The 24,828-nt window shown below is 38.7% G+C and overlaps 2 protein-coding genes across 4 annotated transcripts in view; one reads left to right on the forward strand and one right to left on the reverse strand.

Moving 5' to 3' along the window:
• The window catches only part of Ankar (ankyrin and armadillo repeat containing), a 65,289-nt gene extending 58,153 nt beyond the window's left edge, over nucleotides 1-7,136 (forward strand). For both annotated transcript variants that reach the window (XM_032901064.1, XM_032901065.1), the window contains 3 exons: nucleotides 1,422-1,618; nucleotides 5,153-5,199; nucleotides 6,889-7,136. In XM_032901064.1, coding sequence (XP_032756955.1) covers nucleotides 1,422-1,618; nucleotides 5,153-5,199; nucleotides 6,889-7,136 — 492 coding nt within the window. The remainder of the gene's footprint in view (nucleotides 1-1,421; nucleotides 1,619-5,152; nucleotides 5,200-6,888) is intronic.
• Nucleotides 7,137-7,180: 44 nt separating this feature from the next.
• On the reverse strand, nucleotides 7,181-21,251 carry Osgepl1 (O-sialoglycoprotein endopeptidase like 1). 2 transcript variants are annotated; one of them, XR_004387719.1, is made up of 9 exons: nucleotides 21,093-21,251; nucleotides 19,835-20,077; nucleotides 15,152-15,539; nucleotides 13,258-13,611; nucleotides 12,361-12,491; nucleotides 12,172-12,243; nucleotides 10,440-10,543; nucleotides 8,379-8,604; nucleotides 7,181-7,339 (listed from the first exon to the last, which is right to left on the reverse strand). XR_004387719.1 is itself a non-coding variant. In XM_032901068.1 (8 exons), exons 2-7 carry the CDS (start codon nucleotides 20,053-20,055, stop codon nucleotides 10,465-10,467), a joined length of 1,245 nt encoding a protein of 414 aa, XP_032756959.1. In that variant the 5' UTR covers nucleotides 20,056-20,077; nucleotides 21,093-21,251; the 3' UTR covers nucleotides 7,181-7,339; nucleotides 10,440-10,464. The 2 variants fall into 2 exon arrangements, 1 of the variants encoding a protein (XP_032756959.1); XM_032901068.1 differs by lacking the exon at nucleotides 8,379-8,604.
• Nucleotides 21,252-24,828: the final 3,577 nt, after the last annotated feature.

Consider the following 24,828-nt stretch of genomic DNA (forward strand, 5'->3'; position numbering starts at 1 on the left):
AGGAGGAGGAGGAGGAGAGGAGGAGGAGGGGAGGAGGCGGAGGAAGAGGAGGAAAAGGAGGAGGGGGAAGGAGGAGGGGAGGAGGGGAGGAGGGAAGTGGGGGAGGGGGGAGGGGAGGTGGAAGAAGAGGAGAGGGGAGAGGAGGAGGAGGGAGAGGAGGAGGAGGAGGAGGAGGAGGAGGAGGAGGAGGAGGAGAGGAGGAGGAGGAAGAGGAGGAGGAGGAGGAGGAGGAGGAGGAGGAGAGAAGAATTTGGTTTTTCAAGACAGGATTTCTCTGTATAACAGCCCTGCCTGTCCTGGAATTCACTTTGTAGACCTTGCTGGCCTCAAACTCAAACTTCTTCTGCCTCCCTGATGTTAGGATTAAAGATGTGCTCCACATGCCCAGATTATAGAAATTTCTTTTTCCTTTTTTTTTTTTTTCGAGAGCTGGGGACCGAACCCAGGGCCTTGTGCTTGCTAGGCAAGTGCTCTACCACTGAGCTAAGTCCCCAACCCTAGAAATTTCTTATGATTTATTTTATTTTTAATAATGTGTGTATGTGTCTGTGTAGGTATGTTCATGTAGATTCCTATGGAGGCCAGAAGAGGGGGTTGGATCCCCTGCACTTGAAGTTCCAGGTGGTTGTAAGCTGCTGACTGTGGGTGCTGGGATCCAAACTAGGGTTCAATGGAGCTAACTGGAGCTATGGGCTAGATAATTTTATAAGACTTTTTTGAGAATATCATACCAATTGTTTTCACCATATTCACCCTTCTTCTACTTTCCAACTTTGTCTTTACCTATTCCCCATTCCCACATTGACACACTTTTCAGTCCTGCTCCAAAGATCCAGAAGGATTTGTTTTCCACTGGAGTGTGGCTGACTTACCAGGGCTTACTCTTTAAGAGGAAGCTGATTCTCCCCATCCAATCAGCTAACATTGCCAATGGCTCTGTGGCTATGGGTAGGATTGTGTGCTGTAGTGTGGTCTGGGTTGGGCCTGCATAGGTTTTGTCCTTGCTATTGAAACTATGTTGAGTTCAGATGTAGAAACGCCTTGCTTGGTGTAGAAGACACTGTGTCCTCCAGTTAGTCACAACCTCTGGCTCCTGAACTCTTTGCCTCACTCCCCATCACTAATCTCTGAGCCTCTTCAGAGCCCACAATTTTCTCCTCATAAAATTGTGACAACCCTATGCGACATAGAGAAATTCCACATATGCTACCTATGACACCCTCAGTCCAAACACATACTGAAAATTCAAGACATATCCTGAGATTTGTATTCAAAATAATGTTCAAAAAGTGTATATGGATATATTTAGCTCTGGTGAATTGTGCGATTTAAAATGGCAAAATAGCAAAATTTCCTGTCAGTTATATTTTGTCGTAATAAAATATTAGGAAAAAACGGTAAGGAATTTCTTCGTGTTTCAGGTTCGAGCAGCATGTTCCTGTGCCCTTGGCTACCTCAGTTACAATGCACGGGCTTTCCGCATCCTGCTAACGGAGTGCAGGAATAAGCCTAACCAATTTCTGCGCATAAAACATAACATCAGTAGGGATGCCAGGATCAACCCTGCCTTCCTAAAGGAGTTTCAAATGCAGCAGGCCGTGGGACTTCCATCTTTAAGGTGCGACGGCGTCTCAGCAGTGACATTATTAGTAAAGATCTCAGATTTCAGGGGTCCAGCATGCAAACTCCCCTTGAAATACATATCCTCTGCGTGTCAAATACAAATTTAACCTCGAATGAATGTTCATTGCCAGGGCCTGTTTTTATTTACTTTTGAAGGCCACGTGTCTTTTGTTTTGTTTTTTCAGTCTCTGTATCAAAACAAACAGCAACAGATTTCTGTTTAAATCTTAGTGTTAAGTTGTAAACGTTTTTTTCCCTCATTTTAAGTGCATTATTCTATCAAGGAAAAATAGTAAAATTCACTTTATTTTTGCCTTGAAACACTTCCATGATTAGCTAGGGCTATGCGAAGTTAATAGATTTATTTTTCTATGTGCAAGCAGGTCTATGCCCAGGAAAGATCAGATTTGGTTAAAACTGTTTCTGAAAAGGACCCCACAAAATAGAAGGCCCTGTTTTAAAGGAAAGATGAACATGACGAGTAGTTTCCTACAGGGAAAAATAAATCAGAATTTCTGAAACTCTTCAGTCTGTATTTTTTCAAAATAGTTCAAAGTGGGGCTAAACTCTCACCTGATCTTCAAAGCACTGCTCCTGCTTACCTTACTGTTGATAGGAATGGAAGGTGTTGTCTCGTGACTGAGCTATGAAACTATACTATCACCGACGCTTTGTGGCATTTGCTCACAATCATAGTACTGGGGAGGAAAAAAAGTACCCCCTCCCCCCAGCTTCCTGGCCAGCCAGTTCATTCTTTTAAGTGAGTTCTAGGCTAATCACACACACACACACACACACACACACACACACACACACACACACACACACACACACACACACACAGCCATCCCTGCCACTTCTGAGGTTGCAAGAAGTACTGAGGTTGGAGAGCCTACAGAAATGGGCCAGAACTGATGCTACCATCCTGCTGTGGAAAAACCTGAAGAGACTGGACCTGTATTTTCTTGAAAAGAAAGGCTTAGAAATCCAAGCAGCATAAAGGACAGTTCTGCTAGTGTACATGAGCCACAAGAACCAGCCTGGCCTGTCGTGTGACCTTAACAAAGCCCTTGGCAACAGTGAAGCACAGGGTGATCATACCACCTCTTAAGCCAAATCCTAGAATACCCCTCTTCCTGGAGGCCAGTGCTAAGGAGTGGCAACCCAGCCCTATTGTCCCACAGTGAAGGATGCAGATGATGGGAGTGGTGGGACAGAGGCTATGGGGAACTGAAGGAGTACTGACTTTCCATTAGCCTTCTGTGTGGATTAAACTCCCCAGAGTAGAGCAACTACTACAAAGTCCAGTTTGGAAGTGTGGGGCTCTTTGTGAGTGTTAAGTGTACAGAAGTGAGAAGCTAAAACAGAACACTGCACTCATAAAGATTATCTTCTAAACCACCTTCTTGTGAATAGGGGTCATATTTATTTTGGAATGGTCAAAATTCCCCAAAAGATAAACTAAGATGTTCAAAAATTGCTGGTCTATAGATGTTGATGAAGGTGCTTTAAACTTGAGCAGGAAAGGAATCATAGGTGGCCCATACTCACATAGCATTGTCAGCGTCCTTACAGTAATCAGGGCGCAGCATCTTACGGGATGCCTTTCCAACATCTCTCTCAGAGCTGATAGATACATGTACTGCTACATATTTTCCATGTTGTGGGCATCAGGAAAAATGTCAGTACCACACCTTGTCCTCTTCCTGGGAAGACGGATACACTGTTTGTATTTATGGTTATCCACTTGTTTTCCTCTTCCAGTGGAGGTTCTAATATAGCCAACACTAACTTATTGGTTTATCTGTTAGGGTAAGGGTTCCATTGCCTGGTGACACTACTGATTTTTTTTTTTTAATGAGCAGACACTTGGCTAATATCTCAATATCCTGTAGCTTCAGCCAAAAGAAAAATTGGACTCTTAAAGTTCCAGGGGTCATAGGACTCCTGATAAAAGTGCCCAAAGATAATTTGTCAACATTATTCTAACCTAATCAAAGTGATGACACTCATTTGACATGCCAGATATGTGCCACCTCCAAAGTCAGTCATCTTCCCCAATCACAGGGACACTATTTATCTGAATACAGTGCTTTGCTATGTTGCCCAGCTTCACCCCCCCCCCCCGCTTCCTCTGCTTCCTCAGTAGCTGGAACTAGAGATGTGTCATTTTTGTGCCAAATTAAAACTTACTTTAATTCCAACTTAGTAATAGAAATGTGGGTGTGGACAGGACAATCACCAGATTTTAGGGATCCTGATTAGGCAGGATTGTTTCAATTTTAGAAGTTTTTGGGAAACTGATAAATTTTATACCTTTCCCAGGAGTCTATTCACTCCCCTAAAGTTATATTTTGAGAGCTATGAACTAAACAGGAAGACATCATAATCTTCACTGCAGATGGATTTCCCAGATTTACCCATAGACAAGCCAAACTTGTTGGAAGGAAGCAGGGCTAAAACAGATACAGTGGCTGAAGTTACAGTTTCTCTTAAGCATTTTTCTCAGATGATTTTCTCAATTTTATGATTTCATTATAACCTAAGTATTTTAAAATGGGAATTGCAAAAAAAAAAAAAAAGCCTTATTGCGAACTATTTTCTCTGCTTCTACATACAGAGCTGAATTATGAGTGTTTCCAGGAAGGAAGGCATTCATATATAGGAAAAGAGCTACTGATGATATATTATTATTATTATAAGAAGGGAATCATACCTAATAGTATTTTATGGTGATATAAATTAATTTCAGTAGAGAAAAAGATAAATCTATTTAAAGAATCCTTTAAAAACTGAAAATCTAAAAACACAATCTGAACACTGTGATAAATAACAAGTTAATTTTATTCTTTCATAAATTTAATACAAATGATTTATACTTTGTAGTCATTCCCACAACTCTGTTGGAAATGGAAAATGTGTTCCTGTTTAATTCTGTTTTCCTTAAAATCCAGTATGAGTCCTGTCTTTGAGTTTCCATTACTGCAAAATATTTCACTGGGGCTCACGGTTCCGAGGTTTAGTCCATTAGTGTTGTGGTAGGAAGCATGGCAGTGTGCAGGTAGACTTGGTGCTGGAGACAGGGCTGCTCCAGACATGGTGCTGGAGACAGAGCTTAGAGCTCTACAACTTGATCCGCAAGCAGCAGAAGCAACTGTGTCACCAGGCATAGTTAGAACATTTAAGACACTAAAGCCTTCCTCCACAGTAACACACTTCCTCCCACAGAGCCTCACTTCCTAATAGAGCCATTCCTTACAGGCCAAGCATTCACACAATGAGATTATGTAGGCCATTCCTTTTCAAATCATACCTTCTTCCCATTACTTCAAACACGATGTTCCATTTTAGTTACATTTAATATTTGAAATGAGCAACTGACCAAACATAAGGTAGCTGCAGGCAATATTATACATGTATGGCATAGATCATTAGGCCGCTGAACATGGCTCCTGGAATCTTTATTTATCCATGGTTTTCTGAGTATACTATGTCTTCATTTATTATTTGTTATTTTACCCCCTTTTAGCCTGGAGAAGAATGGAGGACCATCTGTAATTCCTATCTTTAAAAAAGGTAATAATTAAATTTTCTGTTATTTTTTTTAACTCCTGCTAGTCCTAGCACTCCGTAATTCTGTTTTAGGGTTTCTACTGATGTGATAAAACAAAAACCACGAACAAAGGCATCTTAGGTTGAAAAGGTTTATTTCAACTTACAGCTTACAGCCCATCAGCCAGAAGAACAGGGCTGGATCTCAAGGCAGGAACTGATGCAGGCCATGGACGCGAGCTGATTGCTAGATTACTTACTTTCCTTTTTTATATATCCTAGTATGTAGCAAGGGGTAACACCAGCAACATAAAACAGGACCCCCACATTAATCATGAATGAAGACAATGGCCATAGGCTTGCCTACAGACCAGAGTTATGGAAGCATTTTCTCAATGTTGGTACCATGTTTTTCAGTTGTGTCTAGGTTTATGTCAATAAAACAAACCCCAACCAGCACATCTAATCTCTAAAAATTTAAAATGTGGAGACAACCCTCCAGAAAGCATACCTGTAAGCTTCTGTTTTGTGCTCTACATACAGAAGACATGTTCTTCATTCAATGTCTTTCCTATTATCATCAGTTACCACCAATCACTCCGGCAGGATGGCACAGCTGGTAAATGTACTTGCCAACAAGCCTAATGATCCAAGTTTGATCATCAGAACCTATGTGGTGGGAGTGAACTAATTCCCAGAAGTTGTCTGTTAACTCTGCCCTCATACACACAAACTTTTAAAAAGATCTTTCTCTGTTATCTCCACATAAGACACAAATAAGGTACCATATAACCATGTCTTAAATGATTTTCATGTATAATTATCTAAAAATTCGTAGACCAACGGCCACATATTTTTTCATTGATACCTGACTTTTTTTGACTTAATTGGTAGTTGAAAGTTGGGTAGTCCAGGTATAAGGAAATCAGAATTTAGATCTTACAATATTATTCTTTTCTATTTTAATTTTAAAAATACATTTTAATTCCATAGGGGGAGGAGGGAATGGGTCTGAGTACAGATGCCCAAGAGGCCATGGGTCAGATTCTAGTAGAGTTAAATTTACAAGAAGTTGTGCACTGCTTGATGTGGATGCTGGGTACTGATCAATCAGTTCTCTGCAAGAGCACTATACGCAGTCAATGGCTAAGTCACCCCTCCAAGCCCTTATTAGGTATTGAATAGGAAATAAACACAGGTTACTTACTGTTATGCACATGTTTATTAATCTGGTATCCTTAGAAAAGGGCCATTGACGGTGTATGTTGTCCTAGCTAAGCATCTATGACATAACCAGTAAGAAAGAAAGCAGGAAAAGTAAAAAGAATGTAAGACTGGGGGATGGCCCAGTGCTTAAGAACAAATACTGATCTTTTAGAAGAGCTGAGTTTAATTTGCGGCATCCATATACAGTTCACGGTTACCTGTAATTCCAGCTCTGGGGAAGGTGATACCCTCATCCGGCATCAGTGGGCACCCACGCACACTGCATTCTCTCTCTCTCTCTCTCTCTCTCTCTCTCTCTCTCTCTCTCTCTCTCCTCCCTATACATAAATGGAATTCTTTAAACAAAGAGAAAAGGAATGTTTATTCAAAAGTATCTGTAGAAAGACAATATATGTTTTAATTAAGCAAAGAAAATAAGTAGTCAGGTTATACTTAGGGCACTTGATTTGATTTGAGAGATGTTTAACTATGGCTTCTTATTTACAGGGAAAGAGCACCGAAGAAAAGCAAGACCTAAAATCCAGCCAAGAGATTCTCTGACTTTAATACCACCTGCAACTAACTTCATGGGGCTCTTCAGAACAACACACAAGACCCATGTTTCCCACAACATTTTTTCATTTTCATCTGGAATTTCATCAGATATCATAAATGTATCAAGACCAAGAATAGTGTTTTTGAAAAACCTTGGGAAAGGTGAACAGAATGCCAACCCAGAGCCTGCAGAAAGCTAATAATTAAAAGCAAAAGGCATTTGAAACATGAAATGATTCTTGACTGGTCTTTCTCAAAGCAGATATTTATTGCGGTAAAAATACACAGCATCTTCAGGGGATGAAATTTGTGTTGTTGTTTGAATGGAAGTTATTTATATTAATACTGAATAGATTTTCTTCCCAGAGTTTCATATGGAATTTAACCGCACATCAGGTATTGCCTGAAAAAAATTAGAATTTCTATGTAGAATGCCTGTACTTATACCTATAATATTTATCAACTGTCATGAGTAGAATAACACATATTATATATATATATATATATGTGTGTGTGTGTGTGTGTGTGTATCTATATATCTAAGATACGTCTCAAGAGTTAGAAACATTTTTGAGTTGGTATGCTGAGTTAAGAGCCCACATATTAACACTTACAACACTTCAGCTGTCAAATACTTATCAACGTGTGAGACTTCTGAGAGACCCGAAGTGTACAGTGTCTAAATATTCACAGGAGCATCGGGAATCACTGCCCATAAGGTACACGGGGAGAATAATTCAAATACACGGAAACTAGAGTGGTCCCATTATCTACAAGGGGTACCTTTTCTTTGCATCTGGAAAACAAAATCCCTAAACAAACCAGAATTTAAAAGAACACAAAACATACACACCATAAAAGCACAAAAGTGGAAACCACAGTATACAAGCAAAAGACCAGTAAAACAAAACAAAACAAAACAAAAAAAAAATGTCCAAACAAAGGCATGAGGCCCACCTAGCCTTATGTGGGGTTTATATACCCAGTGAGACTCCATTGGAGAAAAATTGTTCATTGCAAGAAGATGGCAGTTACGCCAGCTTCTTAGTTAGAGATGGGAGTCTATGTCCTCTCATATCTGAGGACTACAGCCCGATCTGGCTTGAGAGTGTGCGGGCCCTGTGTGTGCTGCCACATCCCTGAGGTCATATGTGCATCAGTCCAGTTGTGTCTGGGGGCCACCATTTTCATACCTGCTGGCTCTAACAAATGTTCTACCTTGCCTCTGGATAGCTCCCTGAACCTTAAGCGGAGGATGTCCTCAATTCATAGACTATTTTTTATCATTTGGTTGTTTCAAGATTATAGATAAGAAAAGTGTCAAGATAACATCCTGAGCTTTACCGGGTGGAACCATATTTAACCAAAGATCTGGGCGATTCATGCGAGAGGTTTGCTGAGATTCAAACCAGTGTAAGCTGTACAGTGAGTTCTACACATACCTGAGCTAGAGTGAGGCTGTCCCAAATGAATGTATTCATAGTAAATATTTTGGTAAATTTTCTTCCATAGTTTATGTGTACTGATAGTAGTATCCTTAGGAAACTACAAGTAGTTAATTCATAATTACATGCAAAATGCAAATCCAAATGTAAGACGTGAGTTCAGGAACTGGTTGTTGCTTTTACTTGTTATTTCTTCACTCTCACCCTGTCTTCCAACAGCAATCTAACGACCAAAAACACAAAGGTACTGTGAGGAAAGGCTATTTCCAGACACTCTATTTTTAAAAGGAAAATAGGAGAGCATAACAAAATTGAACAAAAGACGTATTTATGGAACTTTCTGAGAAGAAAGTTAGCTTAAAACAGGACTAAAACTAGAAATGTTTCCATTCGAATCAAGAATGGTGGCTACACAGCTGTAATTCTACTCGAAATGCTGAGGCAGAAGGATCAAGAGAGTTGAAGGCCAGCATGCTATGAAGTGGGCCACCTGAAGAAAGCTTTCTTCTATGCTAAATTTTATCTTTACATTATGGCTTTTCAATAAAACCTGTTACCAGAGATTAGAAAGTGCACAAATTTAACAAAGTGTTTGAGTACAGAGGCCATATGGGGACATATGAACATCTAGTGGAAAATCAGTGGATGCAAGTAGCATTGTTTCTTTAAGAAAATGGAGGGGCTGGGGATTTAGCTCAGTGGTAGAGCGCTTACCTAGGAAGCGCAAGGCCCTGTGTTCGATCCCCAGCTCAAAAAAAAAGAACCAAAAAAAAAAAAAAAAAAAAAAAAAAGAAAATGGAGATTACTAATTTTTAAATTTAATCTTTGTCTTCCACATGTGTGCCTGGTGCCTGTGGAGGTCAGAAAAGGGTGTTGGATTCCCTAGAACTGAAGTTATGGATAGTTTTGAGCTGCCATGTGGGTGTTGGGGTCCTTTACCAAAAGTATAAAAAGTACTCTTAACAACTGAGCCATCTCCTTAGCCCAAGAGGCACTGTACTTATAGCCCCAAACAGTATGAAGTTACTTTACTCAGAAAAAAAAATCCAATGGCAAACTTCGTGTCTGTAACACCAAGTTTCAAACAAAATTATCCAAACAAACCTTTCTAATCTCATTTATTTTCATCTTAGTAAATACAATTAAATACATTAAAGAAGTCAGTGTAGGGTTGGGGATTTAGCTCAGTGGTAGAGCACTTGCCTAGCAAGGGCAAGGCCCTGGGTTCAATACCCAGCTCCAAAAAAAAAAAAAAAAAAAAAAAAGAAGAAGAAGAAGAAGAAGAAGAAGAAGAAGAAGAAGAAGAAGAAGAAGAAGAAGAAGAAGAAGAAGAGAAGAAGTCAGTGTACTGTAGTCAAAAGCTAACTTCTATTCTTCTAATTGGAGAAATGGGGAAAAGATATCGAATCCATGACAAAAGGTCAGGAATGACAAGAACTACTACTTTCTCCCTGAGGATTTTCTTTCTCTACCTGCCAACATTAGTAAATCCTTCATCCTTTGATTTCATTGCTTTTTCTTTTTATAATAAAAAAGCTATTCTTTTGCAAAACTATAACAAGCAACTATTATTGTATTTGGGAAGAAAAGGAACTTTTTTGTTTAAAGAGTCTTGGATCTAGAGAGAGAACTCAGTAGGTAAAGGACATACCTTGCAAATATAGTCCCAAGTTTAATCCCCAGAAATAATGTAACATTGGAGGCATGGCAGTGTAACCTTATAATTCCAGTGCTTGGGTGGTAGAGACAGAGGATTCCTGAGGCTCCCTGGGGCTCCTTGGGCAGTCTGTTCCAGTGTTATTAGCAAAGCAAGACAATGAGAAATCTGGACTCAAAGGAGACTGACAGCGTTCCTAAGTGTGACACCTGGATTGTGAACCTCTCCTTGCTACCATGTGCACACATGCATGGGTTCACTTGCACATACATGTGCCCCTCCAAGACTACACACACACACACACACACACACACTCACATAAAAATGTTGATGCCTAATGAATATATTTAACATAATAATACCAAAACCTTAAAACTTAATTTTATTGTTTAAAATATTACCTGTAGAGACCTTTACAATCACAAATCAAAGTGTCATTTTTAATCGTGGTACTTTTATGGCAGCTTCTGCAACTTCTCTGGATATGTCTATTCCAAGAGGACATCTGCATAAAGATCAGAGGTCACATGACTTTATACTTGCTTCCTAACCTATCAGGACTTGTGCATATCACCTGCTTGTGGTTTGGAAAACAGTGGGAGTGATGAAGAGTGAGCACAGGTGGCCATCTCTCCACATATACAAACCAGAGCAATGCATACCAATACCTTATTCTTAAGAAACCTTAATTTTGAGGTACACTCGCAAATTCTACTGCTTCAAAGTACTGTAAATTAGTAAGCTTACATCAAAATGAACGCTAGGGATATGTAGTTAAATGGTTCAATGGTAGAGTATATTTTTAAGCACCTGTAAAGCCTTGGATTTCACAAATTAACAAACAACAAAACTACAAATAAAAAAAATCTTTAAAATGAAACATAAACAACAAAAGATGCCATAGACAATAACATTTTACAAAATGGTATCAGTATTTTAACATAAAATAGCGAGTCTTCATTTGTTTATATTTTCACGGGTCCCTTGGTCTCCATGACTTTTCAGAGTTCACAAGCTGGTCTGTCCTTTTCAACTTTCCCTTGCACTTTTAGACTGGAGAGCTTTTCACCTCTCTCTCATGTTGTCTATTCTTCCTCAGTAAGTACAGTGAAACCACAGACTTCCACTTTTCTAGGATATTGCTCAAGGTAAGACTTTAAGCTGACCACAGCTGAACAGAGCCATCATGTCCAGCCTCGACACTGCCACAAGGGGGAACAACTGGACCAGGCAGTATCATCTGATGTTAGGCTGCCATGTGAAGTGATTCCTTGAGACACTACCCTAAACTCTGGTTATCCACAATCCACAGTAGCAATTGGTAGTTCCTGCAGCACAACTCTCTGGTGTGGACAAGTTCAAAATGTCAGAAGAAACAAGGGTCAAATATAACCACGTCAAGTTATGAAACGTAATTGTCCTCTATTATTCCCTGACTAACTCGGACGGAACTTGATACCAAATTAAAGATCTTTGCTCTTGGAACTACGATTTGAGAGAGGAAACAAAGCTTACAGTGAACAGTTGCCTTCTGGCTTATTCTCTTCTATTCCTGTAGGATCACATCTGTAACCCAGCCTCTTACCTGAATGTTATCTCCATGCTTCCCTGAAGACTGCTAGACACTAACTGTCCTTAGATAATGTTAGACATCACAAAAGTACCACAAATGGAGATGATTTCTCTTATTAAGAATATTTAATGTATGCCTGACTGTACGCATGTACACCATCTGTGTGCAGGAGCACATGGATGTCTGGATGTTGGCTCCCCTAGAACCAGAGTTAAGTGGGCTGTGAGCCACTGTGTGGGTGCTGGAAACAGAATCCAGGTCCTCTGTAAGAGCAGTAAAAACTCTTAACCACGAAACTATCTCTCCAGCCCTGGTAAGAAATAAGACAATGTATTATCTTTATTCATGACCTACAGAAATAGGCCATAACTCATATATAGCTTGTTAATATTTTTATAATTTGGATCTATAGCGGAAATATTTATCAATTATTTCTCAACTACATTCATCGAAACCATTAATCTTCCTTAAAGAACCACCAGAACTTCAACAAAAACTTCATATATATAAAAATACTCATCTACTTCTTTTATGGTTTGTATAAGCATTATACTACATACTTTGGTTCGTATCGGATGTCTTCTACATCATGTAAAATGCCCAAGCCAGCACGTAATCTTTCAATTCCATTCCTAAATGATAAAAATCATTGAAAAAACATCATTAGCCTTACGATTTAAGGAAAGACAACTGAGTAGGAGATGACTAGTCACACAAACACAACTAAATCACATATATCCTGGGCTTACCATGCAATCATGATACCATTGTCAGTGCACAGTCTCGGAGGGGGACACAACAAAGTGCATTGTGTTGCATTTGCTACAATTTCCAATGCTCTTCGGATGTACAAGTTACTTGCAACACCTCCAGACACAACCTGAAAATATTGGGACGATGAGTATTAACGGCTGTCACATATAGTTATAAACCAGGCTGTTATCTAAACCTGGGGAACAAAACCAGCTTCGCCCAACAAGAAACTATGACATTTGGGGTTAGATAATAAGTGATAGACTTGCATAATAGAAATTTGGGAATAGTAATCACAATTTTAATGCCAGCATGCATTCATTTAAGGTATTTCCTTATTACTAGAAGTGTCTCTGCAACATTTGCAATCATAATATACCAATATTTTAGACTGCATTTTGTGCTTTTGTTAGTCATTGAGCTACTCAGCTCTTAAGAAACTGTTATCTTTAATATTAATATTTTTAATATTCCACTTTCAATTTCTAAAATGTATATATTTCATTAGTGTATAATTTTCAAAGTAAGATTTAAGATCTATTAAATATGAAGAATATCAAGACTTGTAAGCACATTTAAAGGGATTTAATTAAAAGAAGGAAGATGGCAGTCTACTTTACTAAAAATAGTAACCACAGTGGTCATTCTGATTTCTTTACTATTCAGAAAGTACAATAAAATTCAGAGAGAAATGTAGCCTGGGATTTTTTTCTTATACAGGCTGTAGATATGCCCCATAAAGATGTTATATCTATATTGTTTTCATTCTGTATTGTTCTACATTGTCTAGTATGAGCCAAGGACCAACTCATCCTACCTCAAAGTTACCCGGTTCCTGGGGAAACCAAACTGGAACGTACACTATTACTACAAGGGAAGAGGGCAAAGCTTACTAATACTGCGTTAGCTGGAGATAGCAAATTTTTCTGCTGGCAAAACAGAATAGCACGATGTGTTCTTTTCGCAAGGTGGCACGCTGTTGCATGCTGTACCGCAGCAGCAATGTCTGCGGCTGATGACAGGATTTGCCCCTTCTCAATGCCTTCTTCTTTTTCCTTGTGTGTTATTAGCTTATCAATGACATGTTGAAGTCCCGTAAAAGAAAAATCACAGTTCTTAGCATTCTGCATGGGTGGATTGATAGTAAAGTGGAATCTATTTCCTTCTTTGGCCAAATGTTCTATAGCTTTCCCACCACTCATTGTAGAACATTCTGGATGTTTGATTAAAGAAAGTCTTCTTGCCACCTATGAAAAACAAGCATTTAAAATTTTTTCATATATTTTGACTATCAATTATTAAGAAAAAAATTACCCAATATTGACCAAGTCAGTTTCAAACCAGAAGAGATATAGGGATGGTTCAAAATATACAAGTCAATACATGTAATAAGTGACATTAAGAAAATAAAGATACAATATAAAATATATATATATATATATATATATATATATATCCATCCTAGGATACACATTTGAAAACTGTAAGATATAAAGATAATGAATTCACGAGTTCCTTCTAAAATCCTGAATGACTATAGGGAGTCTGCTAATTTCAGGGATCAGGCAACTCTTCTCTCCAGAAAACTGACCAGCAGGGTCCAAGTACTGCTTCTCTAGTCTCTCTTGTACTGGGATTGGAAAATTAAAGTTGAGATGGTTATTTAATGCTGAACTTTAAAAATAAGAGTCTGGCTGGCTGGTAGTGGTCCATGCTTTTAATTCCAGCATTGGTGAGGCAGAGGCCAGCCTGGTCTACACAGCAAGATCCAGGACAGCCAAGACTATACAGAGAAACCCTGCTTCAAAAACCAAATAAACAAACAAGCGAGTGATCTATTTTTTCCCTCTATCATTTTATCTATGGCAGTAGGTTCCATACTACTAAAAATTGTTGTGATGTTTAGCAATTAAGCAGTTAACATTGAGCATCTGAGTTCCATGTTACTCTTCTCTTTTCCCTCATATGATCTCACTATATGTAGCCCCAGTTTGTCTTAACCTCACCATGCAGACAAAGTAGGCCTTGAACTCACCGCAATCCACCTGCCTCTGCTTCCCACATGCTGAGATTGAAGGCATGAACTGCTATTCCTTGTCCCTAAATCTCTGAATACCTTTATATTCTTGCAGCATGCTAGTTTCCTAAACACTTTCACAAGAAGTGTTTGACTAAATATATATTGATACCTGCAAACTAATTGAGCTTTTACATATAAATGTAAAATTCTTATTATTTCATTAAATGGCTAAATTTATTTGGCAATAGTGGCCACTCACACCTATAATGTCAGCATATGGGAGGCTAAAGCAGGAGGATCATTGTGAGTTTTGAGTCTAGCACGGGTCACAGAATGAAACCTATCTAAAGAAAAAGAGTTCAAGTTCTTACAACTCTTAGGGCTTTTCGTTGTTATTGTTTTGCATTCCTCTTTATGGAGCCCTGGCTGTCCTGGAGCTCAGTATGTACACCAGGCTGGCTTCAAACTCAGAGTTCCACATGCCTCTTGCCTCCCAAGTGCTAGGATTAAAGATGTGCCCCACTACGCTTAGTCACAACTCTTGATTTTTAAGACAAGACATTGCTGCATGGCCCAGGCTTGCCTTGAAGCCAAGGTTGGGCCTTGAATTTGAAGTCTACACTGCTACCTCCACCAAGCCTTTGGCAATGATTTTTAAAAATAGTTTTTTAAGTCTACTTATGTAATGCTCTTATTTGCCTGGATGAGTAGTCTGTAGGCTGGAAAGAGGCAACAGAAGGAAAGGGGAACAACCTCTGGAAGAGTACCTTGTCAAGCATGTCGCCTGGCGCTATGTCCAGAGACTTCCCGAGGAGCAGAAAATCTGAAACACTCTGAACTAACGCCAACAGGCAGTGGCCTCCAGAAATCAAAAGAACTAAAAAAGGAAATTCTACTTTGTGGGTCAGCCTAATAGTCAGTGCGTGAGCCTCCATGTGATGGATTGGGATGAATGGCTTTTTAAACTGATTTACTAGCTGTACGCTAAAGGATAAGCCAACCCCCAGGCTTAGGGCCAGTCCTGGTTTGATGGTAGTTGCAATTGCTGAGAGGTCGCTTGGGGAGACCCCACTGGCAGAAAGAGCTTCCTCTACTATTCGCTGAATGTTTTCTCTGTGAAGCTGTTGAGCCACTGGAGGAACAATCCCACCTGTTCTGAAACAAACAAACAAAAGAGAGACAGCTTTTAAAAGACTAGGAAAGGAAATGTTACATTTGAAGGCATTTTCCCAATGAATCGTTGTATAAGACTGATAAGAGTTCCATACTATTGCAGACTTTTCATGCTGTGTTCAAAACCCCTGTGGCTTACTTCTCATTAATGATATCACCAGAAGAACACTATGAAGCCTTTCAAAGAGGTCATGGACAAAGAAAGGACAGGCTAACCCGTTAGTTCAAATCAATATTTTTGAGGAGAGAATTTCAGAAATTAGCGCAAGAGTTATTTGTCTGAAGTAACTGTATACTAAACTCGATAGGACAGTATGAGGAGCCCAGGCATCAGAGATGACTCATATTTGGTAGGGATGACTGGGAGAAAAAGAAAAAACTAACAGTGAGAAATATGAAGACGGTTTTGTGAAGATGAGTTTATTTTTAAACACACGGCGCTTGAGGTCACACCAGGACAGTAGATAGCTTGCAATCCTAAAATAAGGTTTGGGAATTTATGCTCAGTGTCTAGGAAGGCCAGCGAATGATCACCCAAATGTTAAGAATAAGCAGGGAGGGTTGGGAATAAAGCTCAGTGGTAAATCACTTGTGTAATATACCCAGGGATTTGCATTCAGTCTCTAGCATGGAGAAAACAGCAAGTGGAACTCAGTCAGCAACAAATATAGTAGCCTGTTCTGGTTTGTGATCCGAGAAGCAATCTCACATGGTCTGTAAAATTTACCTCTGGTCTGAACATATCTCCATAAAATACTTCACACTGCAAGATCATGTGGGATAATCTCTATGGCAACATTCAATAAATATTTAGTTACTACTTTATATAGATAGTTTTTTTTTTTCAGGAAATGAAAACTTAAGAAAATCATTTTATTTCAACAAGTGCATTTAGTCATAAATTTTAAAAACTGTATTAAATATACTTATTTGATATTCTTTTATTTTATTTACTTATGGGAGGGGTGGTGAATGTACAGGTGCTCAGAAGATAACTTGCAGAGACAGTGTCTTCCTCCCACCATGTGAAGTTCCAGGGACTGAACTCAGGTCAGGAGGGGCCTTTACTAATGAGTCATTTCACTTCCCTTAACATCAATTCTACCTTTGTCTCCACACTTAATGTTCAGTTTAGTAACACTCTTACTGACGCCACCAAAGTTAAAGCTTCTTCACTTTTCTAGCTGCAGGATTGATTCTTAGAGACCGCCACAGATTGTGATGTCAGAAAACACCAGAGAACAATCTGTTGACTGTTTTTTTATTTTCCCACATCAAAATATTTATTTGACTGGAATGAGAGTTTGAATGTTTGAATTCAAGTCTTTTCCTCCCATTCGTTTCTTCCTCCTGTCTTATACCCATTTTATTATGCCTTCTTTGGTAGTTTTTCAATAAAAATTATGCTAAACAATAAAGACAAATGAGTAAAACTGTGGCCTTATTCTCCAATAGTTAATGAGAACACGTTTTATTACCGTCTTTTAATTTGTATAGAGAATGCAGATGATTAGGGAGACGCGGAGATAAGGGAATTGTTTAAATTTGAAGAGTCTAGGCAAGGGACAAATGGAGGATTAAACTAAATTGACAAGGAAGGAGAAAACTATGTCAAGTAGTACTTGAGGGTTAAGTTTCTAACAACTGATGGCTGACTTGGATGTGGAGTGAGGAAAAAGTAGTGGTCTGAAGATGGGACACGCTAACAACCAGTGCCTTACTATCACTCTTCCTACACTACTCTGCAATGATCTCTTCACAGTCTGTATTGATAGTCACAGAACTACTATTAGTAATGGCTATGTTCTACTGAATCACTTATACTTGTCAAAATCTGCAGCAAGAGCTCTAACATAATACACATTTAATACATTGGCATGGTTATCTGGACTTTATAGACAAGAAAGCTGAAAATATGTATGGCCTCAGTATGAAGGATTATAAAACTACATGTTAGCCTGAGGCAAGCAAGTAGAAACGACAGGTGAGCTCCCGCCTGTTTTGGAGTACGTACACACCTTCCCTTGTAATATACACTTGGCAGTCTAGTTCCTTTACCTTTACCCACTCTGCACACACATCCCTCTCTAAACAAACGTACTTAGCGACCTTAGAACTCTCTCCCTCCCCCACCTGTGTGGGGCCATATGTACTTCAATCTCTGAAAAGTGGCCCTGTAACAATCAAATTTAGACAAATTTTATTCAAATATATTCCCAAGAGAAAAAAGGCTGATTCAGCCTGATCTCATTTGGATGCACGTGTAATCTTAACAAAAGAGTTTGCCCAAATGAGCTTTTTGGGAGAATACCCTATTTACCATCTTATGCCTACACATAATTGGGCATGCATGGGATTAAAGCAGATGCATTATGGAAGGGGACATACACAATAGGGAAAATGAGTATCTAATCTATCAAAATGAAGAACCACTCAAACTCTGCTCCTGAGTAATCAAACCCTCCATTTGAACTCCATGAACATAGCCCTGAACAATAATCTTGAGTCTTCTTAATCAGGTGGCCTCCTGCCAGTCTTGACAGTATATCCATTTATAGCTAGCACTGTCGTTTTGTTTCTTTTGTTGCTCTATGTGAGCCCTTTTCCATTCTTTGGGAAAGTAGCCAAGAACCTGCAAATACCTAACTCTGACCCCAACCACTGACAGCAAACCCATTGGATATGGTGGGCTATTCTTATGTATCATATGCATATTAGAAATCATAGTGTCCCAGGTATTACTTGGCAATGGTAGGTTTCCAATTCATGCTAAGCTGAGCTGTGTGGATGATGTTACTGAACAAACTTGCCTAGCATTCCACTCAAGGAGTATACACTCTGGTTAAATGGAATGGTTTTGTCTTTTTGCCTTTGTTGTTAGTGTTCGCTTGGACAGCAATATTCTCTCTATCTTTGCTGAGGACCTGTGAATCAGGCACTGGGCTAGCAGGGCAACAGAAGTAGCACAGTGGTCAATATAGACAGAGATTGATTGGAGGAAAGATTATGACCAGGCAAACAAGTGTATAAATTGTAAAAAGGATTAGAAAGAAAATATGCAGAACATAGTGATACAGAATGAACCTGATTTAGGTGATGTGCTTAGAGTAAGCCTGTCTGTGTAGATAATATTCAAAAGCTCAGTAAATTAAAACAATGTCCTTAGTATGGTAATTATTATATGATATTGATTTTATGCTGCTTTACACTGGTAGCTCTTTGTAGGTCAGTGTGCATTATATGACAGAAGGACCTTCTGGTAGTCTATTGACCACATCAATACCCATGTAGTTTGTTTCCAATGGTGTGTTGTTTCACTCCATTTCCTCCATAAATTATTCCCACTGAAACTGCTCTTCTTGCTTATTGATACGAAAAAGAAATCAGAGAGGATAAAGAACTTGCCTAAAATAATACCAAAAATACCAGCCATTTTTTCATTCTTCAAATACTGGAAGTTGATAACTTTGAGATGTATTTCAATGTGTTTTGAGTTAATAATCTAAAAAACACAAACTAGAGATTATGTTTAAAATATGGATTTCCATTTTCTTTTGAAAATTATAATACTCTAATGATTTTTAAATTTTACATTCTTGAGTGACAATTGGCTAAAGCTAAGTATATTTTACACTTTATATCTAGTCCAATTATTTAAGTCACCAGTCCTGCGGTCATCTGCAAACAGCTGGGTTGATAAACCCAAGCTTTCGTACAACAATGTCTTAACTACTATGCGAATTCTATATGTACATGTGAATAGAATGTTTTGAACTATCAGGTGATGCTTTCCCAGGACTTCCGTTGAGACCATATATGTAGAGGAAAAAAGCCGGCAGTCAGAGAAAAATCATAAAAATTATTAGTTCTGTGAATGACTGTTGCTTCCTTTTGTTCTAAGGATTGGCAAACATTGAGATTGCACTGTGAACTGGAAAAGCCTTGAAAGACAGGATAAGATATGAAATATTTCTACAGCAGGTTTTTGTTTGTTTGTCTGTTGTGTTTCTTTTTTGAGACAGAGTCTTGCTGTGTGGCACTGGCTGGCCTGGAACATCTGCCTGCCTCTGCAATGCTGGCATTAAAGCTGGTATTAAAGGCATGGACCACAAGGCATAGCTGTTTATTCTGGTACTTAGTGGTCTAACACAACAGAGAAGAATTTAACTCTTAAATTTTGACTTTTATACATGATAAATGGAAAAGAGTGCTATCATTTTTCTTTAAAAAAAAAAAAGGGCAAAAAAGCAGAAAATGACCCAAATCTTTTTACTTACTTCAGATGGACTTCCGTCTGGGAGTGCAGTGCTTCTCCCAGCACATTTCCAGTTTCATCCACCACAGCAGCTGCTGTGTCATCACAGCTGGTTTCAATTCCCAGCACCAGTTTATGATGAAAAAGTGCTCTAGGTTGAACATTAAATCTTCTTAAAAATCCACGAACGTTACTCCTTGGTGGTCTGGGAATAGCTCCTGCTGTCTTACTTAACATTAGCATATTTACACTCTACAAATAATTCCTAGAAAAGAATTACAGAAATACCATGTCATTTACAATTAATTCATTTACTTAGAATAATGAATATTATTTTTAAGTATGCAGACTTACAGAATTTTAAGAACATTTTAAAAAAGTTATCGAAGTCCTTAAGATTTTAGAGGCCCTAGAAATCACTCGATACAAATAGATCAGATTTTGCAAGAGAAAAAATGAGAAACATGTAAAATGATTACTATTTCAAGTTGAGCATCCCCAAAGTGAAACTCTAAACCACTCTACCTACCTGATTTGTTATTGAAAATACAAAAAGTACTAAAACATTGCTATATAAAATTGCTTTAACTGTGTTTATAAGTATATAAATAAAACATGAATTTCACATTTATTCCTGAGTTTCATCCTCAGTCATGAATGTGGAACTTCACAAAATTAAAAAAAAAAAAAAAAAGTTGTCTTTGCTGTAAAAATAACTTTTTTTTTTTTTTTTTTTTTTTAATTTGAAACACTCTGCCCAGACATTTTGGGTAAACCATGCTCAACATCCGCTTTATATAATGGTCAGTGTTATAGTGTAATAGTTATGTGGATAGTCCTATTTAAAATGACGTTAAAATTAAAGGCAAATAGAATAAATGAAAAAATAAAGGCCTCCCGGTTCTTGACACCCCCCTCTCTCTTACAAAATAGAGAGCCCTGCATTTGGACAGTTTATTAAAATATATGCTCACTAGTCAGGATTTAATTTTGTATTTTGGAAACAAGTCCTCTCACAAAGCTCATTGTAAAAAAACAAACAACAAAAGCCCCCGAAAACGGCATCTCAGCAAAGGCAACTGTAAAACTTATCTGATCTTTGCCTTCACATCTCCACATCACCACTCACACTTCTTCCTAAATCCTTCTCCCCACATTAACTCCTCCCCAAAAGATAGCAATCCACCACCGAACATAAACATCCTAGCATTCCCACACATGTGAGGAATGAGCAAAACTGAGGTTGGAAGTAAAGTGAGCACGTCAATGGGAAAGCAGACCTGTAGGGAAGAATCAGGTTTGCTCAATTCGGACAACACAGCTGGAATCAGCTGGCTGGGAAACGGAGGAATTTCTATTGGTGGCAACAAACGCCTGGGACAAGACTCACGAGCACTCTCCATTCACCTTCTTAGGAAGCTGCAGGCGCTTGCACTACGCCCAGGCGCCCGGAAGTGACGCCACCGCTCTGGGGCCCCGCGGTACTTCTTGTGACTTGAGAGCCGCGCTTCTTAAAGAAAGGCTGAATGACCTCTTGTAGCCTGCGGCGTTCCTAACTGGTTTGTGAGTACCGGGACTTATACAAAGTCACACTGATAGCGACTCATGAAAAGGTGTCCAAATTCAGTTGATCGCACTGTGCCCACAGTGTGCTTGCAACATTTTAGGAAAGAGTTCTGCCCTCGGTTAGAACTTTGCTGCCACCAAGAGAAAAAGGATAGGGTACATCTATTTTAGGAAAACTGTCGCCAGACTTAAAAAGTAGTGGCCTGAGAAACCTTCCGTTTTCACGGGGAAACAGTATTTTCATCAGAAGTCAGAACACCAGCAAATACAGCGCTTGGTTCTCAGAGAGTGAAGTGGTTTTGGTTGTGCAGTTTAAACGACTGCTCCATTTACCATCCCAGTGAAGCACCCGTGGCTGCCTCATCACAAAGTCAGTGTAGTAAGTGGTGAACATTTTAAAAATATTTCTGCGTGGCATTCTATAGTCCCAGATTATTAGGTCAACTTTCTGTGTGGCATGTACTAATCATTGCATCTTGCTTTGATTTTGTTGGTTTGGTTTATAAATTTGTTAGTACAATCAAATGAATGTCCTTTCTACCTAAACTTTAAAAACTGTAGTAAGCAAAGGCTTGCTTGGATACACATCTTTGCTTTGTTTAACGACAACAACAACAACCAGGTAAATTTTATCACACTTATACTAAAGTCTAGGAGCAGTTACAAATAAGTTCATAATTACAATATTGAGCTTACTTTTAAAAACTTGAGGCATTTTTCTTCAATATGTAACAATAAAACACTTCTGTGCCAGCGTGGTCAGGAGAACATCCATGAGATACTGTGTTCAATGACCTTACTTATAGGTAATTGGGTACTAAATTTGAATGAATTCAAAGTCACAGAGTAAGTGCCTCTAACTAACATTAGAATGGGCCAGGGCAACTTTGACTCTGGAACCTGTTTGATTAAATGACAGAAGACAAACTCATTTGTAACCTTCAGGTGAATTTAATAGGAAGAACCTTACAAAACCTATTCCTTACATGTTCCACTTAGGTGTGTGTACATGTGTATGAAATATTATACAAACCAATGATTCAGGTTCTTGCTATGTTGTCCAAGCTGACCCTTAACTCCTGGACTTAATTCTTCCTTTAGCCTCCATAGTAATTGGGCTCCAAATACCCACTCCCACAGGCCTACCTGGATTTTATCACACATTCATCAGGACTTTTCCTTTGTGGCAGGTACTTCCTTGGTTTTGAGAGCTAAAAACTTAAGATCCACCCTTGATCTTCCAGACAGGGAATTGAAAGGTAGAGAAATGGAAATGCACACGGAGTAACCTGGGGAAGGCTGAGTGTTTCGAATGATGGATCTGTAGCCTGGCAAGATCATGACCTAATCCCTTGGTTTCTGCATCTGATCCTTTCCAGGGTTTGGCTTGGAAGTGACTGGACTCTAGGCATCACAAATTGCTAGAAAACTATTTAAAAGCCATCAGAACTAGTAATTTATTAACTTGTTAAAAATGTATTGATGCTGGGACTAGGATAGTGAGTCTGCTGGTCTCAAATCTTTGTTTTCAATAATCCACAATGAAGATCAAATGCAGATTATATGCATTTGATGGAAGCTGTAGAAATGAGCCTAGTGCTCTTAATGGCTAGTATTTCCTGCTTGAGCCATATACCAGTTTCAAATCAGGCATGCACTCTATGGCCACCTGCCTTTCTCCTTTCCAGTTTTAATAAGCAATACTGCCTTTGATGTGAGAAAAATCCTCATACTACAGGAAATACTGTTAGTCTGGTTTCACTTTTGGAAGGTTTTATTTCCCTTACATTTTGCTTGGTGAGGTATTGTACTTTACAACTTGTCCTTCAGGTTATCTTCTTACGGCAAAGACAGAACATGCATGGTCTGAAGAACTCTCATTGTTCCAGTCTTCACTACCATTGCTCTCCAAAATTCATCTTCCCCAACTAAAATTTAGTAGCTGGTCAATATTAATACTTCAATCTTGGCAACAACTATTGTCCTTTGTCTTTATGAATGTAAGTGGAAATCATAACCACATTTGTCATATTGTGACTTTCACAGTGTTTTTGAGGTTAATCTGTTTTCTACCATATGTCAAAATTCCCTTTTAAACACAGAATCACTTTTCACTGTGTGTGTTGTTTTATCCACTCACCTTTTGATATGGGCATGTGGACTGCTTCTATCTTGTGGCTATCGTGCAGAATGCTGCTGTGAACATGTATGTTCATGCATCCACGTTCCTGCTTTCACTTCTTTCAGATATATACTAAGTGAGCTTTTCATCGTTGTCATGAAGAACACTTTCAGAGGATGAAAAGTTGCTTTGGCTCACCATTTCCGATAAAAAGTTCATGTTTTTAGGACTGTGATCAGGTGGAGAACCATGACGGGAGCACATGGAGGAAGACCACGCTCACCTCACGGTCAGCTGAGAAACAACGAATAAGGAGAACCAATCTGGAGACGGGATATGCAACCCTAAGGAGTAGGCTCTATCTCCTGAGAGCATCTTGCACGGCAATCAAGCTTTTAGCACTGACCTTTGGAAGAACGTTTTAGATCCACACCATTCCACAAAGCAGAACTGCTGAATCACACAAACTTAACTTCTGAGGAAGCCCCCACTCTCCAAGTGTGTAGAGGCCATGCACAGTTGGAGTAGGGAAGGGAGAGAGTGAATCTCTGCCCTTCCTGTATGTTAACAGTGCAATGAGAGAAGCACGTGGTTTGAGAATAATTCATGAGAGGAACATGTGTTTCAAAGGATTTCTGTATTTTCCCAGAAATAGTTAATATGTTAATTTTCCACCAATTTGAAGACTAGACGATGACGGAAAAAAAACTCACACATTTATCCTCTTGATAATATGGTCAACCAAAATACAAATTACTTGAAAAATCTGTTCTGCAAAGTAAAAATAAGACCGACAATAAATCTAATTACATAGAAAAATAATTTTATTTATTTTAGAATGTTATTTTCTAATTGTAACTTTTATGCTTTGAGATTTTTTAATAAATATGTACCTGTACAAAACAGAAAGACAAAGACAATTTAGCGTGTATATTAAATTTAAAATTATAGAGAAACTTAGCTAGGCATAATGGTACACCCTGTAATCTCAGCATTCAGGACTTGAAGTAGGAAGACATAGAATTCAACAGTAGGTAGATAAGATAGGCTAAAATTAACAAGATGGATTCTGACAAGAACTCTTAGCTTTTGGTTTAGTAAGTCCATTTTGTTAAGTATATGAAGGGGAAAGCCATCGACAGCTCATGTTGAAGATCTGAGGTTTTGTGAACACAAAGTGAATCAGTGATGTGGCCATTAAGTCAAAACAGCTGAGGTGATAACAGACTGGAGAAAAAAAAAAGTCTCATCTTGTCACCTCTTGTCTCTAGCTTGCATTCTATACATTAAAAAACAAAGCAGTTCTTACTGCAACTGTGCAAGTGGGA

This window comes from Rattus rattus, chromosome 4 (genome assembly GCF_011064425.1).
Source record: "Rattus rattus isolate New Zealand chromosome 4, Rrattus_CSIRO_v1, whole genome shotgun sequence".
Lineage (NCBI taxonomy): Eukaryota > Metazoa > Chordata > Mammalia > Rodentia > Muridae > Rattus > Rattus rattus.